The sequence below is a fragment of the Pseudorasbora parva genome, chromosome 17, assembly GCF_024679245.1.
Source record: "Pseudorasbora parva isolate DD20220531a chromosome 17, ASM2467924v1, whole genome shotgun sequence".
Lineage (NCBI taxonomy): Eukaryota > Metazoa > Chordata > Actinopteri > Cypriniformes > Gobionidae > Pseudorasbora > Pseudorasbora parva.
In genome coordinates, this window is record NC_090188.1 from 10,585,255 (window position 1) to 10,609,965 (window position 24,711).

A 24,711-nucleotide genomic window follows, 5' to 3' on the forward strand; every position below is an offset into this window, starting at 1 on the left:
ACGCTCTTACTTCCTTCCCTCAGACAAAACCAAAACCAGTGATTTTAGACTCTTCTTTTTCGTCAACGATATTGCATGTTTATATAACGTTAGTCACAATTTAGGCTACGCAGTGACTGTAATGTACTCTGAAAAACAAGCTTTCAAAAAAATCATACTTAAGTTCCCAACTATATATATTGTCCTTGACTAAGGATTTAGACAATCGAATCAGAATTGTCGAATCTCTCTATGGTCGACTGATAGTCGAATCATCTGTGTGTGTGAATGGGTTGGGAGGGGCACGACACTGTCAGCAGAAGGGTAAAACTATTTTTATTTTCCTTTACACACTGCACACAGCAAAAACTTTTAAATACAGAACATCACACAAATATATAAAAGAACATTTTGATAAATAAACCTAAAAAAATACCTGCCTAGAGAGGAAAAGAAGACTTTGAGTGCGTTTACATGCACGTTCATAAGCCAATTGTGCCTAAAGCGGGTGAAGATGTACGCGAAGCTCAGCCCCGCGCGCCTCAGGATCTCACTCACACCGCCACCTGATGCGCACATTATATACACGCAAGCTTAATTTTGAATTGACTGACAGATGAGCTGCACGAAAGCGCTCTGTGGTGCAGCAGGATTTTAAATAACATCCTGAGTGGCCGCGGACAGGCGCTGAATGCTGCCGCCGGTGTGTGTACACTCACTGAACGTGTTCTAATTTTAAAGATGCGGTGCGAAGCTCGGCGCCCTTAAAGGGGTCGCACACTGATGCTCAGCTCAGCGCCGCGATACGTCTTTAAAATATTGAGCACCCCCATATCGCCAAAATGGTATGATCCTCGTTTCATAACACCCGCGAAGATTCGACTGTGAGATCGGTGGTCGAATCAGGCTCCGCATATCGATACATCGGATCTTCGACTATTCGGGGTCATCCCTAATATATATATATATATATATATATATGTAATACAAAATAATATCAACCTTTGTCATTAGACACACTATTTAGTTTTGTATGGTAGGCCTACTTGGAGTTTCCTATTGTTACTGTACTAGCATCTTGTGCTATCTAGACAATGCTGTCTCTTTAAGAAACTTTCAATTTATTCAGAAATTGTTTAAACAGTCATTAAGTGGATGAAATCGCTACTTACTGCTTGCAGGAATACAGTTGTAATTGCCACTTTCTTCAGTTTAAGACGCTGAGGGAAGCTTGATCTTGATCTTTGATCTTGAATTCAATTGTTTTTGTATCCGATTATAATAAACATCAATCATGACTGTTGACATTTTTTATCTGTGGGGAGGCTATGAAAAGTCCTCACATCCTCTGCACAGCCTTGAACATGACATTTGTGTCCATGAGAGCTGCCGTTTTTGCTATCCACAAGTGTCGTTTACCTGGAGTCCCGATGATTCACTCCGTCAGTTCTGCCTGACAATGAACATGTTCGGACCATAGACTGTAAAAAAATATGGACGTAGTGTCCGTGACGTCACCCATAGGATTCCGATAAGCCGTTTTGAAGCTTAAAGTAGAGTCGAGCTGGGCGTTGCCATCTTGTGAGCGAGTCATCGCGTGTCACTCCCAGATAACAGAAAAAGGGCAAAAAGGCGGGATGTGCGCGGAGCTGAGGTGACGCAATGACTATAGACTCAGATAAATGGCTATCCACTCGTAACCACGCCCTTAATTATGCTGAATTTTAAGGCTTTATATAACGTTAAACGAATGAGTTATAAAAAAATTCACCCCCTCACAGTTGTCATGAAGATCAAAATTAGCCGTATAGGCAAAAACCACAATTTGTACCAGGCTGTAAACATGTTTTATTCTGCTGTAAAGTTGAGAATTTTAACATGGGGCTCAATGAGATTCTGCTCCCTTCTGGAGCCTGCCTCTAGCAGCCAGTTAAGGAATTGCAGTTTACATTACTTCCGTATTGGCTTCAAGAGAGATCGCGGGAGGTTGCCGCTTGGTTCGGACGCATGCAAATGTTGGGGGTGTGCATATTAATGATCCCCAACGATTGCGTCACAGTTGCTGTTATGTTGAGAATTACTTATTTTTCGTGGTGTTTTTCATGCATGAGATTTACATAAGAAGTAGGAGGCAATGGTGTTTGAGACTCACAGTATGTAATGCCCATGTACTGAACTCTTATTATTTCACTATGGCATGGTTAATTCAATTTTTGTTCTAGGGCACCTTTAAGCTAAGGTGAGACACTACAGGTAAAACCTTTTTTTTTTTTTTTTTTTTTTTTTTCATTTACATTTTATTCTTAAAAAACAGATTTGTTTTCTGGCTGTTGACAGCATTTCAGATAGGTGATCAAATGTCTGTGTTTTGTAGGCAATCGGTGCATAAGTGCATTTAATGTACAAAACACAAACGTATAGTGAATCAAAAGTTATCCAGGGATAATGCGATGATGTATTGTGTGTATGTGTGTGTGTGTGTGTGTGTGTGTGTGTGTGTGTGTGTGTGTGTGTGTGTGTGTGTGTGTGTGTGTGTGTGTCTTTAGCTCCACCCACTGCATGCCTCCACATGCTCGGCTGTTTTTGGAAAGAATCGGTACAGCATATGTCTTTTATAAATATGATCAAACTAAAAGTCTCTTTGGACATATGAAGGATGTAATTCTACTCTATAGGTACTAAAGAGTTGAACAAGAGTTATTTTGTTTGTTTAAATCCCTACATCTATTATGTTCAACAGTAACAGTTATACTAGCCATTGAAAAACAACTAATAACTTTTAGTAACACATTCCTCTGGAGTGACTAGGATTAGTGTGGTGTGGTTATGCTTTGTTTACTGTTATGATTCAATAACAAACATAATAACAGTGACTGTTAGTGGGAAATATGCAGGTGTTTTCCTGATGATTGTGAAATTGTCTGTGCTGATCTAACAGATGGTTGGAGCAGATCTGCAGCAAGTGTTGTTTAAAGCACCCCAGGCAAAACTGGCCCTAAACTTTCTGATCTTCAGCAAACACAGATATTTAAGCCCACACACACACGTCATGATGTCAAGAGACAAACATGCAATCACAGATAGCATGGGCTGGAGAGCATTCCAGAGAGACAGGACATACATCCTTTACCGCAGATGGCTGTCGCTGTGTCGAGCGCTGAACTACTTTAGCTAAAGGGAGGGGGAAAAAACGCCACGAGCCCCAGAAGTAAACAATGATGAATGAGCCGAGCGACTGCTGTAAAATACAGCTGAGTGTACTTACGGCTGTTCATTTCATTTGACTAATTGAACGAGCGCAAAGAGTCGTGCGATATTTCACCACGTTATAAAGCAATATTTTTTTTGTTGTTGTTGTTCTCAGGACACAGTCTGAGAAGTGCATAGCCCAAGGCCAGTCCTGCCATGACCTGAGTGCTTGCCTAACCCTGTCAGACATAAAATCTGCATTATGCTCAAATTGATGTATTACTATGTGACACATTATGAATATTACATCACAAACACACAGCTGCTGTCAGTCAGGGAAAGAATGGTCGTCCTCTGCACCAAGTGAAGCATGGGAGACATTGCGCGAGAGTGGCGCCTATTGGGTTCATCTGTATAGTAAATGATTCATACTGAACAGTGTCAAGAAAAAGGCACTTAGGTCTAAGGTAGACAAAAAGAATGTGTTTCTCCCTCCCTTCTTCCCACCACTAGGTTTCATGTTGAAAACCTGACAAATGGTGGTAACATAGCGTGGCATTGCAGTCCCATAGGCCTGGGCTTGATAATGAATGCATCATTTCATCTTGTAGGGAAGGATAGCAAACACTCATTTGTGGTTATCACAATTCACACTTGAAATCGATTTTGCAAGTCTACAAAAAAAAAAAAAAAAGGAGGTGAGTAGCTTTAAGAGGAGTGTGGTTATAGCCTAAAGTATCAGTCTTTGCTTGTGCAATGTGATTTATGGTGTTGCGCAACAGCCATTCATCCAAATAAAAGATTACTGAAAGTTGCCAAACTACACACTCCTGGGGTATTTCTCTTTTTTCCAGAAGAAATAAAAGCATATCAGCAAAACAAAATAAATTCATGAGTACCTTCAGGATACCTTTTTGCTTCAGAATACCAGATATATCATATAAAGTTGAGGTCAAGACCACTAGTGAAAATATTAAAAGGAGGGGGAGAAAGAAAAACAAAAACTCTAAAGAACAATTCTTACCAATCCCAAACCTTTAAACTGTGTGTGTGTGTGTGTGTGTGTGTGTGTGTGTGTGTGTGTGTGTGTGTGTGTGTGTGTGTGTGTGTGTGTGTGTGTGTGTGTGTGTGTTAAGTCTCTTATACTCACTAAGACTACATTTATTTGATCAAAAATACAGTAAAAACAGTAATACTGTAAAATATGATTACAATTTAAAAATACCTGTTGTCAATTTTAATATATTCTAAAATGTAATTTATTCCTGCGATGGCAAAGCTGAATGTCAATACAATTTGAACAGTTGTAATATTATAAATGATAAACGTAATATTATAAATGTTTTTTTGTTTGTTTTTTATAAAAATTAATACTTTTATTAACCAAAGCTCCATTAAATTATGCAAAAATGACAGCAGTGTGTATATTGCAGAATCTGAAACATTCCTAATTTTTTTGCCACATGACTTTTTTTTGTTTATTAATTTATTAATTTATTTATAAAATTTACCCAACATTTTCAATGTACCAAAATCCCAAATTTTCAATCTGGTGTCATACGTTTGCATACCTCTGTATAGTACAGATATAGCAAAGACAAACATCTTAAATTGAATATGACTACTGTGCATGTCCATTAGTATGAGTGTTCTGACCTGTATCTCTGATAGTCATCTTCATCTTTATCCATGCTGACCAGCTGGTTGGGACAGGCCTCATTTCCCAGAAGGCTCAGGTATTCCAGGGCCGGCGTCACTTCCACCAAATGCTCCAGCAGGGCCTCGATGTCGGTGAAGTGTCACGGGGCAGAGGTCAAGGAATCCAGGCTGTTAATTACATTAGCATTTACTCTGCGCTCTTCTCTGGCCTAGCCAGCCAGCACAACTACACAAACCCTTTGAAGGAGATCAATAGGCATTTTGCTTTAAAATACAAAGAACGGGTAAATTTAAGGGCGCGATTTTGGCGTTTGCTGCGAGTTTGGCTGTACTCTTCCCCCGTTCCTCTTCCCATTTCCTGGGTGGCTTGGTGCAGAACATTAAAAACATTGACAAAATGATGGATGCCTTGTGGTAAAAACAGTTAGTGACTCCCTAAGCCACGGACACCCCCTCCCCTTTACCCAGCGCAGGGAAACAAACAGCCACTTCACAGCAAATTCATCACTAATACATTCACTTCATTGGAAAATGGTGCCCGAAACGTGTCAAAATACAACCACACTAATGCAGCACTTGAATTTCAATGGCAGCAGGCCACTACAGGATGTAAATAATTGGCCCATTAGCATGTGCAGACCACTTCACAGCAGAATTCGGGTCTGAGCTGCTGACACTCTGTCGGAGGAGAGCTGTTTGGAGAACAGAGGGTGAGGCTGCGTCATTATTATGTAGATGGATAGCATCCAGCGACAAACAGCAGAGCATAAATTTTCGTCAGGCTAGCACATTTACTTTTGCCATTTATTTCTCTTTGCATCTCATCACACAAACTAAATGTAACGTGTAGTAGTGATGTAATTGCTGACTGTCAACAGCCGAAAACTTGAAATTTCCGAAGATTTACTTTTAGCATGGGGTAGCTGTAATGCTACTCTGTTCGCTTTTTAAACAGCTAATGCTATACTGGAAAATGTATGAGTATTTGGTTAATAAACTGTTCCCTCTGCTTTCTGGTCACGTGACTCTATGCTATGATACGGGTCATTAAGATATGATCTCTTTCTTTGAAAATGGTCTAATGGGGCTTTATCTTTCAAGTCACGGGACTGTACTGGATATTTTGTTTTGCCTCTCCTCCACTAGAGGTCACCATGGCACAAACTCAAGTGAGTTTATCAACCAAGCCTATTAGACAGGAGCTCAATTTAACAAAATAACATCATTTAAATAGACAAAGTGTGGCACAAGGATATCATACACTGTATTGCACAGAAACTCACAGCATTTCCTGTCATTTTGTTCGAGCGTGAACCGAAAAGCAAAGCTTGAGAAAGGATATCTGGTTCTTATTGAGCGTTAGGGTATGGAGCCGTGGTAACCTGGGCAACCGGAGGTCATTTCCGAGAAGATTGTTGTCCACAATCAGCTCTTCCAGTTGGCTGAATGCTTTCAGGCCTGTCAGTGACCTGCAATGATAAGGCAAGAGAGGAAAAATGATATGGCCCTAAATCTGGGCAGCCATTATGTGCAGAAATAAATATTTCAGGCTGGCCCTTTCACGGGCCGGAATAGTTTGGGCTTGGGACTGTCAAGAGAGTGAATGATAAGAATTAGTGGCGCTAAGATCCCCTGGCATGGTGCGGCATCCTTCACACACTGGCAGCGTGAGTGATGAGGGTCACTCGTGAGTAGCCAGGATTCAAAACAAAAGGGCTTCAGAAATGCAGTGTGCGGGATGAATTTGTCAATGTCTTGTGCCTTCAGGCACCCAGCTTTGCCTGACCCTAACCCTCCATTCCCAAGATAAATAACTCTGTCACAGTTCACCTTCACTCCCCCAACACAAATTTAACTCGTCATCCATCATTTTCCCAGCGCAACTCTAATGCCTAGCCACAAACGGAATGAGTACAACTTCTGCAACTTCTCAGAAGAGCCACTTACAGTTAAAAACAACTGCTTTTAGGGTGGAAAAGTTGGACGTTTCTCCCTTTATTCCCCCATGGTGACATCTAATCCCTGCAGATGCGCACGCACACCGTCCCAAAGGTCTTTCTCTCTGTCTGAGTCTTTTCCTCGCCCTGTGCTGGCATAAACATGATGGAGGGTGGAGCTCAGTGTAATGTCGGGGCCTTGCAAAGTTCATGCCGTGGATGCTGCATAAAAGCCGGGGTGTGTGTTTCTAATCCCTCAAAAGGCAGAGGCTGACAACCTACAATGTTAATGTGTCCACCCTTAGATAATTGACATTTAGGTCTGTCAGCCTCCTTGAGCAAAGAACAATTGGATTCAACTAGATGCTAGTCTTCTGCGCTCTTGGGGCAAAACAGAAAAATAACACCTGCATATCAATCTTATGAATTTGTTTTCGTGAGAACTTTTGGGGTACAGTTGCGTGGAAAATCCCATGGCAATCTGGGAAGCGCTCACAGGAGTAAATATTGATATCTAGCCAGAGGAAGTCTGTCTTTGGATGACACCCAAATATTGTAAATCGGTCCTGCCATCAGTCTCATAAAACTCTCTGTTGTGTTATGCAAATACCTCGCTCTTATCGTGTAGAACATGGCTGATGAAATTTTATGGGCTTTCGAAGAGAAAGAAAACAAACATATAAGCAAAGAGCCAAGAACTCCAACCACTAGAGTATTACATTCTATTTGTGTAGTCAAATCGCACAAAATTCTGCGCACACAGAGAAACGTCCCTGCTCGATAAATGAAAGCTGTTCTGCGTGCCCCCTCCACCTGTTTGCCTCAGCTGTATCTGGGCGGGTGTAATGTTATTAGCCGCTTAGTTAAGAGGCATCCACGCGTCACAGGGGGGTTGCTTATTAATTGTTGTTTTCGTGTCACTACTGCTGTGTGCAAAAGGTGATTTAATCAGTTAAATTCACAGCCAAGGGAGCGGCCAAATCACATTCACAACAACAAACAGGGATTCAGCCCTAATTTACCTACAACACATTGTGTGCCTAAACATTTGTGCTGCCATTATATACAACATCTGTACAGTGTGCAGAAGTGGAAAACATTCTAAATATGTTGCTAACTGAATGATTAATTGCCAAGTGCATTTAAAAGATAGGTTCACCCGAAAATGAACATTCTGTTATTTACTCACTCCTGGTTTCTTTCCCATGGAAGCCTAATTCTGTGTCAGAGTAAAAATAAAAGTTAATTGGAAAATTACATACACACACACACACACACACACACACAATATATATACATATATATATATATATATATATATATATATATATATATATATATATATCGCACTGGTTGGGGTATATTATTTATATATATATATATATACACACACACACACACACACTGTAAAAAAATTGATTGTTTTTTGTTGGTTTAACTTAAAAAAGTAAGTAACCTAGTTGCCTTAAAATTTTGAGTTTATTGAAATTAAAAATTTGAGTTGATACAATGAAGGAAATTTCTTTAATAAATAGAAACTCAAAATGTTATTGTATCTGAACCACTTAAAAAATTGATAAATCATGAAAATAGCACTATTTGGCATGTTTCACTGCATCATCAGAAATAAAACACACACAATTACCCAATATGCTTACAAAATCTTTTAATAATACTTTAATAAAGGTTGTCAAATCTCAAAAAATGTTCATGGTATCAACTCAAAATTTTAAGGCAACCAGGTAATATATATATATATATATATATATATATATATATATATATATATGTATGTTTGTGTGTGTGTGTGTGTGTGTGTGTGTGTTTGTCAATTAATCGCATCTAAAATAAAAGTTTGTTTACATAATATTTGTGTGTACTATGTGTATGATGATTATTATGTGTATATAAATACACACACATGCATGTATATATTTAAGATATATAAAAATGCATATTATATATATATGATAATTTATTTTAAAAATCTTCATGCAGCTTTTTTTCACATGACATCAGTTCATAGTTCATATTCTATAAATTAAACTTTTATAGTACAAGACAAAAAACTTGGTATACATTTATGTTTACACTTTATTGGTGTCCAATTGTACATTTATGTACAAAGTAATGTTTATTAAAGAAACAAGTGATACAGTTAAGGATGAGAATACTGTTTTGTTTAAGGTTAGTTGCATGTAATTATGCATAATATACTGGTATTAGTAACGTAAGTACATGTGACATGAAACAAAGACAAAATAAAGTTACCTTATTAACCATATGTATAGATAATGCTGCATTCTGCATATTCAGATGAACATGCAACATTTGGCTACATCACACTTCAACATTCTTTGAATATACTGCACTAATCGTATAGACTGATACTTTATGCCAGTGAGAAAAAAATAATTAGGTCACTTGATCTACAGAAAAAAAACAACTTGAGGGTGAGTAAATCTGTATGTCAATACACAAGCAATCTAAAACTCAATCACCCACAAAACACTCTCAGGTAGGAACCTCTCTGACTCACACCTCGTCCCCAAGGGGAATCCAAAACCGACTGCACATTTTCACCACCATCTTCAAAGTCACACAACAATGACAGAATAGCACAATGCAGAGAGCTCCGTTTGATCTAAGGAGAGAAGGAGAGAGATGGACAGGAAGACACGAGATTGGGAAAGAGAGATAGATTTAACGAGCCACGCCAATGAACCCACTCCTTGTTAAGATAATTATGATCAAGCTCATTGTCACAGTGAATATCTCAGCGTGTTTGCCAGTGCAGCGTGTTTGGCTCTATCTTGCCTGAGTTAGCACACGGCTCACAGACCCAGCTGCTAAACAACTGCTGCTGGAAAAACACATGATTACACATCATAAATAAGGTGACCAAATGATAATGATACAAATTTAGGACAGATCAGAGATGGCTTGGTGGATAATGCGGACACTACAATGTGTCTGTGACCCTTTTGTAATCTGGCATTGGGTGATTTACAATAATGTTTTCATGAAGAAGAATTTTTAAGAAACATTTTACATTAAAATAGTTTGGATAAATCTGATCTTTGGACACATTAATCACATTATTTGGGCGACTGAGCGAGAACCGGGGTCCAAAATCGAAACTCTGCAAGCACCTAGTGTGCTAGTGAATAAATAAAATTAATTCAGTGTGAAACTTTATAAAGAACCAAAGCATAATACATTAAGACAAATTGCAAGAATGATGGCCAAGCCTTTGCTGATGTTACACAAACAATCAAAACTACTGATGTTTTCTCTTAACAAATACTACCTCTCCATGGAAATAGTACTACCAAACTTTATCTATTTTTAAAAATAACTTTACTTGGCAACACATTTCTGGAAATCTTCCCCTCATTAAGCCACCAAAATGAAAAAAAGGACACATCATCACTGTGTTTCTTCACATTTTTGTGACATGGTTAGTTTTACTGAGATAGAGACTAGCTTGTGATGTGGCTAATTACTCGAACAAATAACATCCTGACGGTAAATCTTGCTCATAAAAAAATGGGATGTCTTGTAGTTATCCCATTATTAAACATAATGCCTACTGGAAAGAGGAGGAAGAAATACTGACAAAGAAGGGTGACAGAATTAAAAGAAGGTCAAAGGATTCGATTATTACCAAAGGTTATGTTAAAAAAAAAATCCTGTATAGATGGTGACAGTTTGCTGACATGTGAAACAAGCGCTCGCTGAGAAAGTCTGCTTCCACGCCTTTTCAAACGGCCGCAATGTAAATGCTGTTAGTCAACCTTTCAAAGCCAGGGCCTGTAAAACAAATTACTATGCAGACTATCCTCAAAAGAAACCAAACAAGAGGACAAGAGCTCAGACAATGACACAGAGATGGCTTGACAGAGATGGATGGATCGATAGACAAATACTAATGCGGACATGCTGATTGATAAACTGCTGCTGACAACAGGGGAAAAAAACACTCTGTGATTATTGGTTGAAATGTCAGTCACTGCAGCCATTAGTCAGCCAGCTTTTGCAGGTCACATGTCCAGGGAGGGAGAGACAGCGCGAGTAAGAGTAAAGAGAATTCAGATACACCTGCTGAGTTGATACAAGCGAGTTAGCAAATAGCGCTAACCGCAAATAACATATTCTCAGACACAGCACTCACGCTGCCTTTGTATTCCGAGTCTGCGTTCCAGCAGTGATCCCATTCAGCAAAAGCCTCCTTCTGTATGATACTCCCAGCTTTGATATTTCCCTTTGCTATGGCCAATAATTCCCTTGTTTGCTCGCTGGTTTTAAAAGGCCTTTCTCTTCTCTGCTCTCTTTTTTGAGTCCCCAGTGTGCCTGTTCTTGACAGAGCAGCTCTGATCATCCTTTGATATTAGTTTCTCTCATATCCTCGGCTCCACAGTGTCACCCATGTGTCTGGAGCAAAAACTGGGTCCCAGAACAGCCACGGGTAATCTAGAGCGTACATGTACACCCGCTGATCTGCAACCGGCACCACGGCTCGGTCTCAAAGTATGGTCAACAGCGAATGGCTAACCGGATCACACTGTTTGGGATCTTTTCCTGTGTGAGAATTGAAATCTGACTTCAGGCTTTGTTTTAAAGTTAAAGAGGGGAGATTTAACATCAAAGCGGTCTCCGGTGCGGGAAAAGTAATGTTTTTATTCCGAAGAGGCTGCTAAGGCTTGGGAGTGACAGGCAAATTGACATGCTGTTCACAGGGCAAAAGATAAATGTTTGATGAATTGGCCAATCCGGTTGGAGTGATGGGCTTCATATGTGCATAATGGACTGGCTGCCTGGCAGTTCTGATTGCCTGCCAAGATAAGAAACTATAATGAATGAAAGAGGGAAGCGGGGCTGTAAAAACAGGGATTGGACTGCTTTTAATAAATGTAAAAAAACACGAAGAAAGAAAAAATGCACATGACACTGCAAAGCTGTCCATCAGAGGACACGACAAACTTCTCATCACACAGAGAAAATGAGCGAATCAACTGTTTCTTAGAGAATGGTATGCAGTTGGGATAAAGGTAAGGTAGAATGCCACATCTGCCTATTGTGTCATTCTCAGGGTTGTTTTTAATCAACTTTACAACCTTGAATATGATCTTGACACCAGCTTCATGCAGAATATATGCCAAAAGAGCTTAGATGCACTCCTACCTTCAACCTGCATGCAATTCTGTTTTCAATCTTCAAAAACACGACACTTCGGATGCAGCGGCTCTATAAATCTTCAGTTTGGCAGTATTAGGCAACCATTATCTGGCTTAATCTCAGCCCCTCCACCCCGCCTGACATCAAACATGTCACCAGCCCTAGGGTGGCAGCAATTTACAGATCACATGTGTAAGAAAATGGGCTTGAGATATGTTGCAATTTACATGTGTTAAAGGCTTATGGAGCAGCCATCCTGCAGTTTTAATGGGGACGCCCACTGGTTGGGTGATTTTCTTCCAATATATAATGTACATTTTGGTTTGTTATTTACGTGGATATTCACAAACCTGCAGTGCATAATTTGGCTCCATTTAACAAAACTATCATTACAGTACAGTGTATAACACATATAAATAACAAACAGTTATATAAAAACACATGGGGCTCCATGAATAAATCAACATGAATAAAAAGTATTGAATTAGTCTTAAATAGTGGATTATAAGAGGAGATAACAAAAGGTCACTTAAAGGAATTGTGCGGCCCCAAAATTGTTTCAGCTTTTTGTTTTGTTTTTCTTGAGCAACTTGCTCAAGCATTTGCTTTACAAACAAAGAAAGTAGATGCTGGTGATTTACAGTCAAGCTTCAAAAAAGCTTATAATAAAATGGCTTAAGAAGTTTTGGACTACTTTTAAGATAACTTTATGGTTATCTTAAATTTATGGCTCCTTGTTGGAGCTTTTGATCCTTTATAAATCACCATCCACTTTCTTTGTAAGAGCAGCTTGGATGTTCTTTAGCTCTTTCACTGCCAGCGTAAAAAAAGAAAAGAAAAGAAAAGAAAAGTGGCCAGCCATTGCAAGGGTTTTTGACCATTTCCACAAAAATGTAATAGCTCATAAAATATTTTGTTTTATTAATATCTGAGCATTGAATATATATATAAAAGATCTGACCCTCTTCTAAAAAAAAAAAAAAAAAAAACTTTTATTCTAGCTTCATGCATTCCTTTTTTATTAGCACTTGAATATGGGTTGAATATGGGTAAGTTTCATTTAAAAAAAGCAACATTTTGAACAAAAAGCTGAGAAAAATCCCGTTTTTGTGAAAGACTGTATCCAAATCAGATTCAGAGTGATGATCAAACAAAGAGAGAGTAGATCGAGTCCATCAACACCACTAATTCTTGCACAGTCCTGTATCTCATCCTGGGTCTACATTCAGTAATATTAGATAGTTTTGATTTATATGATGTTTAATGTTGATGATCACTTTATTTTATATATGCATCTGTTTACATGCGATCACTTGTTTTACTGTGTCTTGCTTGCGCAAGTTTGTTTTGATCAGGAGATTCAGTACTCATTCAGAAGATGTGTAATAGCGCCCCCTAACATCTAAAAGTGAAAACACGGAAAATCCGTGTTTGGCTGGGAAGACATTTGGTTTCTTCACAAATAGAAACAGGAAATAGAAAAAAAAAAAAACAGATAGAAAATTCTGTGTTTGATAAGGAAAGAATTAAGACAGATCGGATCACAAGTGGACTATGCTAAATACAGGTGTAAACAAGGTCTAAAACGTTTTGAGCTTTTCCACTTTTGACCCCTTCCAGATGTAGTAATTTGACTGGATTGCTTTCGTCATGTGGTCGAATGTGTTCAAACAGTCAGGATCGTCTTTTGACTTGATGCGCAAACATTATGGGAAGCACGCTAGCCAGACGGGATATAAACTTTGTCGTCTGTTTAGTTTGAAGACAAAAAAACCTACCAAGCACAATGTTCTCTCACCATTCCTGATTTCTAACACGCACTCATCATGTTCGCCGTGGTCTTGCGGCTGTCAGAGCAAAAACTAAAGCTGCTGCTTTCTGTATGGTGTTCTGTCGTCTCCAGGCACGTTCATATGTAAATTGCGCACACTTATTTTGTCCATTAGATCAAAAGATCTAAACAAAAACCCATTCATTTATCAACCCATAGACCCTCCCTCCCTTTGAAGAAATCAGGATAGAATTGGTTGAAAGTGGACAAAAGAGATATACCAGGTGTAAACAGGAATGTCTCCCTCGTCTACTTTTGATCGACCAAAACTAAATACCAGTTGTAAATAGGGCTTAAATATGACCCCGCACCACAAAACCAGTCATAAGTCGCAAGGGTATATTTGTGGAAATAGGAAATAATGGATACAATGTATGGGTGAAATTGATCCATTTTTCTTTTATGGCAAAAATCATTAGGATATTAAGTAAAGATATGAAGTGCATTGCTAAGGACTTCATTTGGACAACTTTTTCTCAATATTAAGACTTTTATTGCACCCTCAGATTCTAGATTTTCAAATAGTTGTATCTCAAACAAACCATACATCATTGGAATGCTTATTTTTTACTCACCCTCATGTGATCATTGACCTAAACTGCGTGGGGAAAAAAAGAGGTAATAATATTTCTCAAAATATCAACAAAAGATATAAAGTCATGCAGATTGGGAATGGCAGAACGAAATGAGGATGAGTAAATAATGACAGATGATTTTTTTAATTTGGGGTGAACTATCCCTCTGTGACAGCCTCTGACTGGATCAGGCAGTGGTGTGCTGGATTAGGGTGGGGTTGAGTGGGGTTGAGTTGGGTCGGGTGGGAGGGTGAGGGTTCGACCAGAAGAAGGACTGAGGCTAGGGATGAAACGCCTGGTGAATTATAGACTGCCTCTCAAGATTCACAGCTCTCAGTGGTAGGAGGTTAATATTCTCACATGTCATTAGGTCCGCTGGCTCGGCTGACGGCTCATTGAATCAGGCAGCAAATGATTTCCTCATGCGGCAAAGGACAGCACACTTCAAAGGGAGAAGGGGCTGAGGTCAGAGCCGCTCCGCTGTGATTAATAGCCCTGGATCAGTCGAGGTTGGCCGTAAGGTAAGAATGTGTCTGAGGCTTTTGACAGGGCTGACTCTTTAAGCTGGGTTTGACCCCCGGCCCTGGCAAACTTTGTTTCCAGTGCCAAGTCTGACTGACCTGATGGGCCCTGTCAGGGGCAACCTGGACTTCATGAGCTGAGTTGCAATGTGCACAAATCACCTTGTGTTACAGAGCACCGAGGGTGTCTATCCAGTCGCTGTCTAATCACTTACCCTCGCTTCAGTCATGCAAAAGGCACAACCTGTACTTCAAAAGACAGCTTCTGGAACAAGCTTGTGTGTTCTTTGGGTCAAATACACACAAATTGCAGTTGTCTAAACTGAGTGGCAAATCATTTTAACTGACAATACAAAACTTTAAAGCAGTGCTATTCAACAAGCGGCCCTCAAAACATTTTTTTTTTTGGTCATCATCATCATCACGGATACGGCAACATTCAAATTGATGGATACATTTTCTTATGAGGGCTGACAGTATGTACATTAAGACATTAATGTGTCGATTGTAAAGACACTGCAAAGACTACAACCACAGATAGTTACGGTATCGGAAATAGTAAGGGAAAGTATTGACTGTTGCAAATGGGTGCTTCCAATATAGACAGCTTCTTGGATTACAATGGGATTGGTTTAGTTTTGAAGCATCACAACATTCCACTTGTGTCCAGTGTAAATAAAGGTTGGGTTACACTTTATTTTAAGGTGTCCATGGTACTGTGTAATTACGCATTTAAGTACTGTGTAATAATAATTAACTACATGTACTTGCTATGGGGTTAGGGTTAGTTGTATATAATTATGCATAATGTATAGTTATTACTTCAGGAAGTACATGTAACGTCATACTGGAAAATACTGTTGCCAAGCAACATTGCATCAAACATTGTGGTGCATTCATATTGTATTTAACTATGTGTGATCACAAGTGTGTTTACATTGGCAAACATTTCAAACACAACTCATCCAATCAAATGTATAATGTATTACTGTTTTACATTTATCTCAAGGTGTAATGGTTTTGGTTTGTGTCAAAGCAGTTCTGAGAAAAAAATAGATGAAGTACTTTACATTTGTACAGCCAAGGTACAAAAAAAAGCATAGGCCTACTATTATATATATAGAAAATTAAGTTTTTAGTACAATACAAATATAATATAATTAATTTTTAATACATTTAATAGTGCGTCTTTTTCACAAGTATTTCAATTAATAATGGATATTACATAAACATTTATGAATTGACTTTCGAAACTAAAAAACACTCATATCATTTATATCACATACTAATATAAATATTAATATCAAATAATGAATATGTAAAATTAAGGGACTAGCCTGCTTTGAGGCCTAAACTTTCCGAAGCGAAGACAACACAACAAACGTAAGCAGCATTACTAGACCAAATCATTAACATTATGTAAAATCTAGATGTTATTCTGAAGATTAAAGTAAAAACAGAGCCAGCCACTTTATTTTGGAAGCATTGCAGCGTAACTTTATATGGGTCTCCTGGTAGAGAAATGGTCGACACCATTTCTCTTCATGCCTCATGGCCTCCCTGTCTCTGGCGCAACCCAGTTTCTTTTAAACGACACCACTGACTGATTATACCTCTCCTCGCAAAACAAATGCATTCTCCCTTTCGTGCCGCTGCCCTGAAAATCAATTCTATTCTTTACAGATGGCACCACAGTCATCTGCCATCAATGTTTATCTGCGAGGGAAATGAATCTTAAGGCACTTTGCATTTAGATAAATACCAAAAAGTAAAATCAATGACTCTGAAAATGATGCAGTAACTGGGCGGAAATATTATCAATGGCTAAAATATACAGAATGGCAAGCTACATGTAACCATTAGGCATTTGCAGCAGAGGAATTACTATGAGTAAAAGTAGGCATTCATTCTTTATTCTGAAAAAAAAAATATGTTTACATATTTCAGCATGATAATCGATACACATCCTCTTTTGTGGAAATGCGGTATAATGCTTGATTTTGCCATTTTAATTCAATTTTTATTTTATTTCATTAATTCTACCTCCGTAATCAATACATTAACTGTCATTTGTGTCCTTGACAACAGAACACAACGGTAACATGTTATCTGCTATGCTCATTTCTTTTAAATCTATAAAAAAATTATCATTATTGAAAGGAAAAGAATATTCATAATTACTACTGGTAACCATAATTATTTTTGTTAGTTTTGTACTTCTGTTAAAAAGTCATATACAGCTTAATCAGTATTAATAAATCACATGGCACATTCATGCTATATTCATTTAATATTTTGTGCGCATAAACATGTCCACAGTTCCTAAAGAGCAAGCATTTGACTGCGATACACAAAGCACAGATATCTGTGGTTGAGGCTGTTGTACTGTCAAGCTGCAGCCCTGTATGCTTGAGCATCTATCTAATAGCAAATAATCACTACCTTGCTGTCACTTCATGGCAAATGATCAATGACACTTGATGGATGACCCTGTCAGGGGCCTGCCCGTGGTCTGCATCACTCCCATCCCCTCTCACAACCACATGAGACAGCCATGATTCCGTGCCTTATGGCCAACCACACATTCCTCCAAAAAAGCTTTCATTTCACTTTCTCAAAGCCATAAATGAGGGGCTCCATGAGCGAGAGAGAGAGACAGGGAGAGGGAGAAAGAGTAAAAGGAAGGAAAACCAGTCTTTATCCAGCCGATGGCCACCGAGAAAAGAAATCGTAATTTTTCAATATTAGAGGGAAATTAAATCATCTGATGATCTAATTGGGAGGATTACGGTCCCCCACCTGTGCTGTCACTCTCTGGGGCCCCATTACAAGGCCCTTATTAGTTTTTACTTGGCAGATTAAAATGCGAGCGCCGCAATCTTTGATCTCTCACTTGCTGACACAAATCCTTTCAAGCCCCAACATTTTCTGCTGGGTAATTAATGCTAATTAAAAGGTTTCAAGCAGTCAGTGAGCGCCGCTCTTCTCCCGTCCAAATTGCCATCAACTTCCCCTATCTACGGATCTGCATGTCATGCACATTTCCTCATCATGCACAGTTTTATCGCAGTGTCTATACAAACAACAAATTATAAACTAAATGTAGGCAACCTGCCAGAGTGATACCTTTAACTGAGCATTTGCAAAATAGAGAAGCACAATCCTTAATACTAAAAGAAACAAACATACAGCCGCACCACATGTGACTTGTGGGTTTCAAGTCAATTCGCCAAACTCTAATTCACGAGCAAAACGCAGGAATGCTTAATATACGTTTTAAACACTTTGAAGCTATAAAAGGATTTGTTTATAGAGCTGTCACATGTAAATGCTGCCTGTCTATTATTTATGTATACATTGAAAACAGATTAACAGAATTTAAGTCAAGAATTGTACCTCAGCCAATTTTATAAACTCAGCTCCTCCACATACAAATAACCAGTACAGATATTCCTGATACATATAGGCTAGTCTGTTCATTTCTGTTAAGTAAAAGCATACGCAAATAAATCTGGTTGTAATTAAATGAAGAGTGGTTTGATTTAATTGCAAGTCTCTCTACATTGGCAGTGCTTTTCAACCACTTAAATATATGAGGCATATCCACCCTGACTCCATCATCACTCACTTATTATGTTGTAATTAGCTGTCGCTCTGCCATATCATTATGTAGCTCAGTAAAGTGTCAGGTATGAAGATGTGTCCTCCTGACGAGCAAAAGGCAATATCATTATACAATGCTACAAAATGATAATTACATTACTTCTGCATCAGTACCAACCCTATGTGATAATTAGACGCATATTCAAAGCAATTAAACTCCTGATGCAGCCTGTTTTTCCCCTATCAAACATACAGTTTGACTTCTCCAACGCCCTGTCACGAATATATCACATAAAATGTTTCTGGGACTCTGAATAACCTGTGCACGTAAGGATGAAAAAAGGAACGTGAACAGCAATCATCGCCATTTTATGGTGTGAATATAAATTTGAGCTAATTGTGAATATTACATAATCCATATAAATCAACAGATAATTCAACTTAAAGGGATAGTTCATAAAAAAAAATAAAAAATTAAAAAAAATTCTCACCTTCAAATCGCCCCAAACATATAGGACATTATTTTCATATAGGAAAGACAAAGGAGTAATTTAGCTGTTATGCCGAAGCCAGTCCTGGCTCCATGAGCTAGTGCCAGCTATAGTGTCCGCCCTGGATGAACCTGTCTCCCCACACCTCCAAGTCACGTCCCACCAACCAGTCCTTTCTTGTCTGCAATTTTTATCTGTTTTAGTAGATAAAATCTATTTTTATCTATTTTAGTAGATAAAATCTATTTTAATCTATTTTAGCTACTGCTATCAAAAGTTATTGTTTTGTATATACATAACTCTGTACGATTTCCATTAATCTCAATGGATGCGACATGCCTGTTTTTGACATGCCGTAAGCTCCACTGAAGGCGCACAAATTGCCGTCGCGTTGCTAAGAGTATGTCTCACACGCATGCAAAGTGAGAGAGAGCGAGAGAGTCTTGCAAACCACGCTAAATCAACGTGCTACATGTGAACAATTTTCTTTTTTGAATTTTCTTTACAAAATACCAGACTTCATTTAGAATTATTCAGCAGAAGACATGCCGGTTTCTCCAGTAGTAGGCGGAACTACTGCCATCTTGGCCAGGACTCCCTGGAAGAAGACATTTCTTTTAATCTCAATGAGACCTTCCTGGAAAAATAAAGAATAAATTAAAAAAAATAATGCGCAAATGGCAATTTCATTGGCTGGCACTGATCTTTTACTAACGTGATTAATAGAAGTATAATAGAAGTATATAATTATTAGAAGTATAATTATTATTATTACCTTTTAATTATATCTTTACAATTAGTATTATCTATTTTTACAGAAACACTGAATGACCAACAATATCTTAAGCACCACCACCAGTCCTAAGTTCAGTTAAATGACAAATATGCATTCATACACGGTTACCAAGTTTTAGTTCTAATTACTAAAGTTGTATCATTAAATAGTGCTTGATTATCATAATATATATATATACACACACACTCACCTAAAGGATTATTGGGAACACCTGTTCAATTTCTCATAAATGCAATTATCTAATCAACTAATCACATGGCAGTTGCTTCATTACATCTAGGGGTGTGGTCCTGGTCAAGACAATCTCCAAATTGAATGTCAGAATGAGAAAGAAAGGTGATTTAAGCAATTTTGAGCATGGCATGGTTGTTGGTGCCAGATGGGCCGGTCTGAGTTTTTCACAATCTGCTCAGTTACTGGGATTTTTCACGCACAACCATTTCTAGGGTTTACATAGAATTGTGTGAAAAGGGAAAAACATCCAGTATGTGGCAGTCCTGTGGGCAAAAATGCCTTGTTGATGCTAGAAGTCAGAGGAGAATGGGCCGACCGATTCAAGCTGATAGAAGAGCAACTTTGACTGAAATAACCACTTGTTACAACTGAAGTATGCAGCAAAGCATTTGTGAAGCCACAACACGCACAACCTTGAGGCGGATGGGCTACATAAGCAGAAGACCCCACTGGGTACCACTCATCTCCACTACAAATAGGGAAAAGAGGCTACAATTTGCACAAGCTCACCAAAACTGGACAGTTGAAGACTGGAAAAATGTTGCCTGGTCTGATGAGTCTCGATTTCTGTTGAGACATTCAGATGGTAGAGTCAGAATTTGGCATAAACAGAATGAGAACATGGATCCATCATGCCTTGTTTCCACTGTGCAGGCTTGTGGTGGTGGTGTAATGGTGTGGGGGATGTTTTCTTTGCACACTTTAGGCCATTTAGTGCCAATTGGGCATTGATTAAATGCCATGGCCTACCTGATCATTGTTTCTGACCATGTCCATCCCTTTATGATCACCATGTACCCATCCTCTAATGGCTACTTCCAGCCGGATAATGCACCATGTCACAAAGCTCAAATCATTTTAAATTGGTTTCTTGAACATGACAATGAGTTCACTGTACTAAAAGGGCCCCCACAGTCACCAGATCTCAACCCAATAGAGTCTCCCCAAGAACGGGAGCTTTGTGCCCTGGATGTGCATCCCACAAATCTCCATCAATTGCAAGATGCTATCCTATCAATATGGGCCAACATTTCTAAAGAATGCTTTCAGCACCTTGTTGAATCAATGCCACGTAGAATTAAGGCAGTTCGAAAGGTGAAAGGGGGTTAAACACAGTATTAGTATGGTGTTCCTAATAAGCCTTTAGGTGAGTGTATAATATATATAAATATAACAAATTATATATAAATAATTATATATATATAAATATTTAATCATGATTTTAAAAATGTAAAACTCGCGATTAATCACAATTCAACAACTTTTATCGGTTCTAAATGTACCTTAAATTAATATGTTTCAAGTTTTTAATACTCTAATCAACATGGAAATCATAGAAATCAATGTCACAATTTCAATGGTCATGGTATTGAGGGAAATAATACTCTTGGTCGTGTGATGTTTTAGTGACATTTGGTGACATTTAGTATTTTACTGCAGTGAGTTCAATCGAAATGAAAGTTTCTTTTTTATGAGCAGTGCATGTTTGTTTGTGATTTCTCCTCGAGAGTTTATGCAAACGTCAACATCGCAACCATGTTAGCGTCAGTACATTATACTTTATGTATTATTATGCACTATCGATCACCATTTAGACTAAACAAATGCAGAATCATTATCAAATAATTACCAATAAGGTAATTCCCTAGTTATATTTTGTTATTGGTGTTTGAATCAGGCTAGGCTACTTGTCCGGATGGGCAAGTTAAATTCCCTTTCACTTGCCCCTTGAAAAAAAAATCAACTTGTCCCAGACGAGCGTTAATGTCGAGTCCTGCATGTGTTTAGACTGCTTCCATGGGCTCGGTCCAATGCTTTACAGCTCTTCTTTTGTATCGCATCAATAAAGTGGCATGTCCATTCTTCCTAGTTTTTTATTTCCAGATACACAGCAGTTGTAAATGTCAGTCATTAGCATGTCAGTCATTGGATGTTGGGACATTGATGATTATTGAAGATATTATGGTTAAAAACTGTAGAAACAGAAAGCAACAAATTGCATAACAATCATCATGTATTTTAATAATAATATCCATTGCACATGAAACATGATATTCCTATTGTTATAGACCTTTTATTTATTTTTTTGTTACATTTAGCCATCCTAGACATTGATCTATTCCTACATCACTCAGATCTAAGAGGAAATAGGAAGGCCTCTTTTTCATTTTCAAATGCCCTCTCTAATACACAGGCATGCCACTTTAAAAGAGGCATGTGATGGACGATTTATGCAATTTTAACTGAAGTTCAGTTTGATGTAAGATTATTCTTGTTCTCTCTGCCAATGCTTCATTACCTTAGAAAAGGCAGGAATCATTAAAAGAGGCAAGTCCAGTCAAATCTCGGTATAATTCTATAGAGTTGAACTGCTGTCAACATCATTAACCATCATTTCTCCAACTCGCTTCATGACTTATGAAGTGTTCTTTATTGTGTAATGATCCAAATCTCTTACAAAATCACGCACTTCAAAGGCCCCTGGGACGTACCACCCATGCAGCCTGCCGACATGTCAGAGGCAAAGATCAAATGAAGCTCAGTAATTAGGCACTTTTCTTTATCTTACAGTCGCCTGTTTACTTCTATTTTCAGGTGATAGTCACGTAGCTGTAGCGCAAGCATAAACAATGAGTGTGCGTTAACGAGCAGAGGAATAAGGTAAAGTGCCTTTGATGTCTTTTGTAGTTCAAAAGCATTACTGGATTATTGTCCCAGACAGCTGAGCTTGAAGAATGTAATGTAAACACTGGCCATGTGAAGGTTTAAAGGGTCAACAAAACAGCCCATGGACAAACCTGCTGTAATACTTTAAAGTAGTGGTTGGGATTCAGGATTTTGGTGGAAAAAAATTAGTAGCAGCCACTGGTGTAACGTGTAAAAATATAATTGATATAATATAATAAATATATTATATAGGTGTGTGAATGAGAGAGTGAATGGGTGAATGTGAGGCAAGATGTAAAGCGCTTTGGATGGCCATGGGTCTGTTAAAAGCGCTATATAAATGCAGTCCATTTACTATTTACCATTTATAAAATATATTAATATATTAAATATCATACAAAATTATATAATATAACAAACACAACAATGTGTTTATATATATATATATATATATATATATATATATATATATATATATATATATATATATATATATATATATATATATATATATATAAAAACTCATAACAGACAAGTGTGATTGTTAAATAAATGTCAATAACGACAAATGATGGGAAACTAAAAAAAAGGAAAAATGACTGAAGACAAACAAACTAATGTTCATGAAAATGAAACTAAATCCTGGTTCCCACTGCAGGAACTTTCCTCAGGAACTAGGGACTTTGGGGTGTTGCTTACTGTGTGTTTGACCTTAAGGACCCAGGTCTAAATGAAGTTATGGGCAAAAATGTCCCCCTTAGAAAGTCCCTGCTCTCGAGGTAGTACTTTATCAAAGTTCAAGAAGTTTTGGGGAGTGGGACTAGGGCGCTAAACATTCTGACTGGTTGAGTTCACGTAGCATTTTGATTGGTTGACTGCAAGGTTATTGCTTCTACATAACAGCTTTTTATCGGCTCTTTTGTCTTTGGGTCATTATATTTCTCACTGATTTCTGCTAATTCTAAATCAGAAACACAGTAATCAACATTAATGAATGCATTTGTGTGTGTGTGTGTGTGTGTGTGTGTGTGTGTGTGTGTGTGTGTGTGTGTGTGTGTGTGTGTGTGTGTGTGTGTGTGTGTGTGTGTGTAAGTGAGAGAGAGAGAGAGAGAGAGAGAGAGAGAGAGAGAGAGAGAGAGAGAGAGAGAGAGAGATCGTGTGAAGATGAATTCTGCCAGCCAGCGTCTCTCTACTAATAGTGAAGCTGTGAGTTTTAGTTATCAAGAAATATATGTTAGAACTTTTTAGTTCCTAAGCTATTTTATTGATAACATCACAGAAACAGTGTTGATAATAAATGTTTCTATCAACTAAAGCTGCTGTACCGAACCCACACCGAACCGTGACTTCAAAACCGAGGTACGTACTGAACCATCAATTTTGTGTACCATTACACCCCTAACGCACAGCATTTGAAAATCACAACAAGCCACATTGGAAGCCATTGCTCCTGCCTTTTGAGCATTGATAAGCCTATTTATTTTGCTGTTGTAATTGTGCACTGTTAAACATCCACGTTACAGAGTTAATAACCACTAGTTTTGAGTATCTCAGCCGATTCTACATGTACTGCTTGAGTAATGATTGAAGGATTCCTTATATACATGCTATGCATGAAGCCATGACAAATTAGCCTGGGAGATTGCCCCACTGGTCACAATGAAAGATACTCCCTGTATTTTGGCTCACTTTTGTGTGTGTGTGTGTGTGTGTGCTCACGCACCTTTATCTGTCAGTGTATGTGTGTGTAGCCTCCTGCTCAGCAGGGGTGTCGAGGCAGTGCCACAGGGGTGATGCTTCTCAGGGGCCTGAGGACCTACAGTAAATCTTCAAACAATTTAGACAAACAAAAGGCCACTGCGGCAGGAAAAAAGACAAGGAAAAACAGATGAATAAGCAACATCAATTACCGACAGGGTTGACCTGTGAGCCCCCACACCACGGCTGGCCCCTCACACCCAGGGGTGGCAGATTGAAGCTGACATGCCTGGAGTGAGAACAGTACAGCCTCACAAGGCCTTTCCTCTGAGTGCGGACAGAACGAGAAAGAG

At 38.4% G+C, this 24,711-nt stretch overlaps 1 protein-coding gene across 1 annotated transcript in view; it reads right to left on the reverse strand.

Moving 5' to 3' along the window:
- Positions 1–24,711, reverse strand: part of lrmda (leucine rich melanocyte differentiation associated) — a 352,687-nt gene that overhangs the window by 135,993 nt on the left and 191,983 nt on the right. The window contains exons 3-4 of the mRNA XM_067422388.1: positions 6,170–6,296; positions 4,825–4,964 (exon numbers count right to left, since the gene is read on the reverse strand). Coding sequence (XP_067278489.1) covers positions 4,825–4,964; positions 6,170–6,296 — 267 coding nt within the window. The remainder of the gene's footprint in view (positions 1–4,824; positions 4,965–6,169; positions 6,297–24,711) is intronic.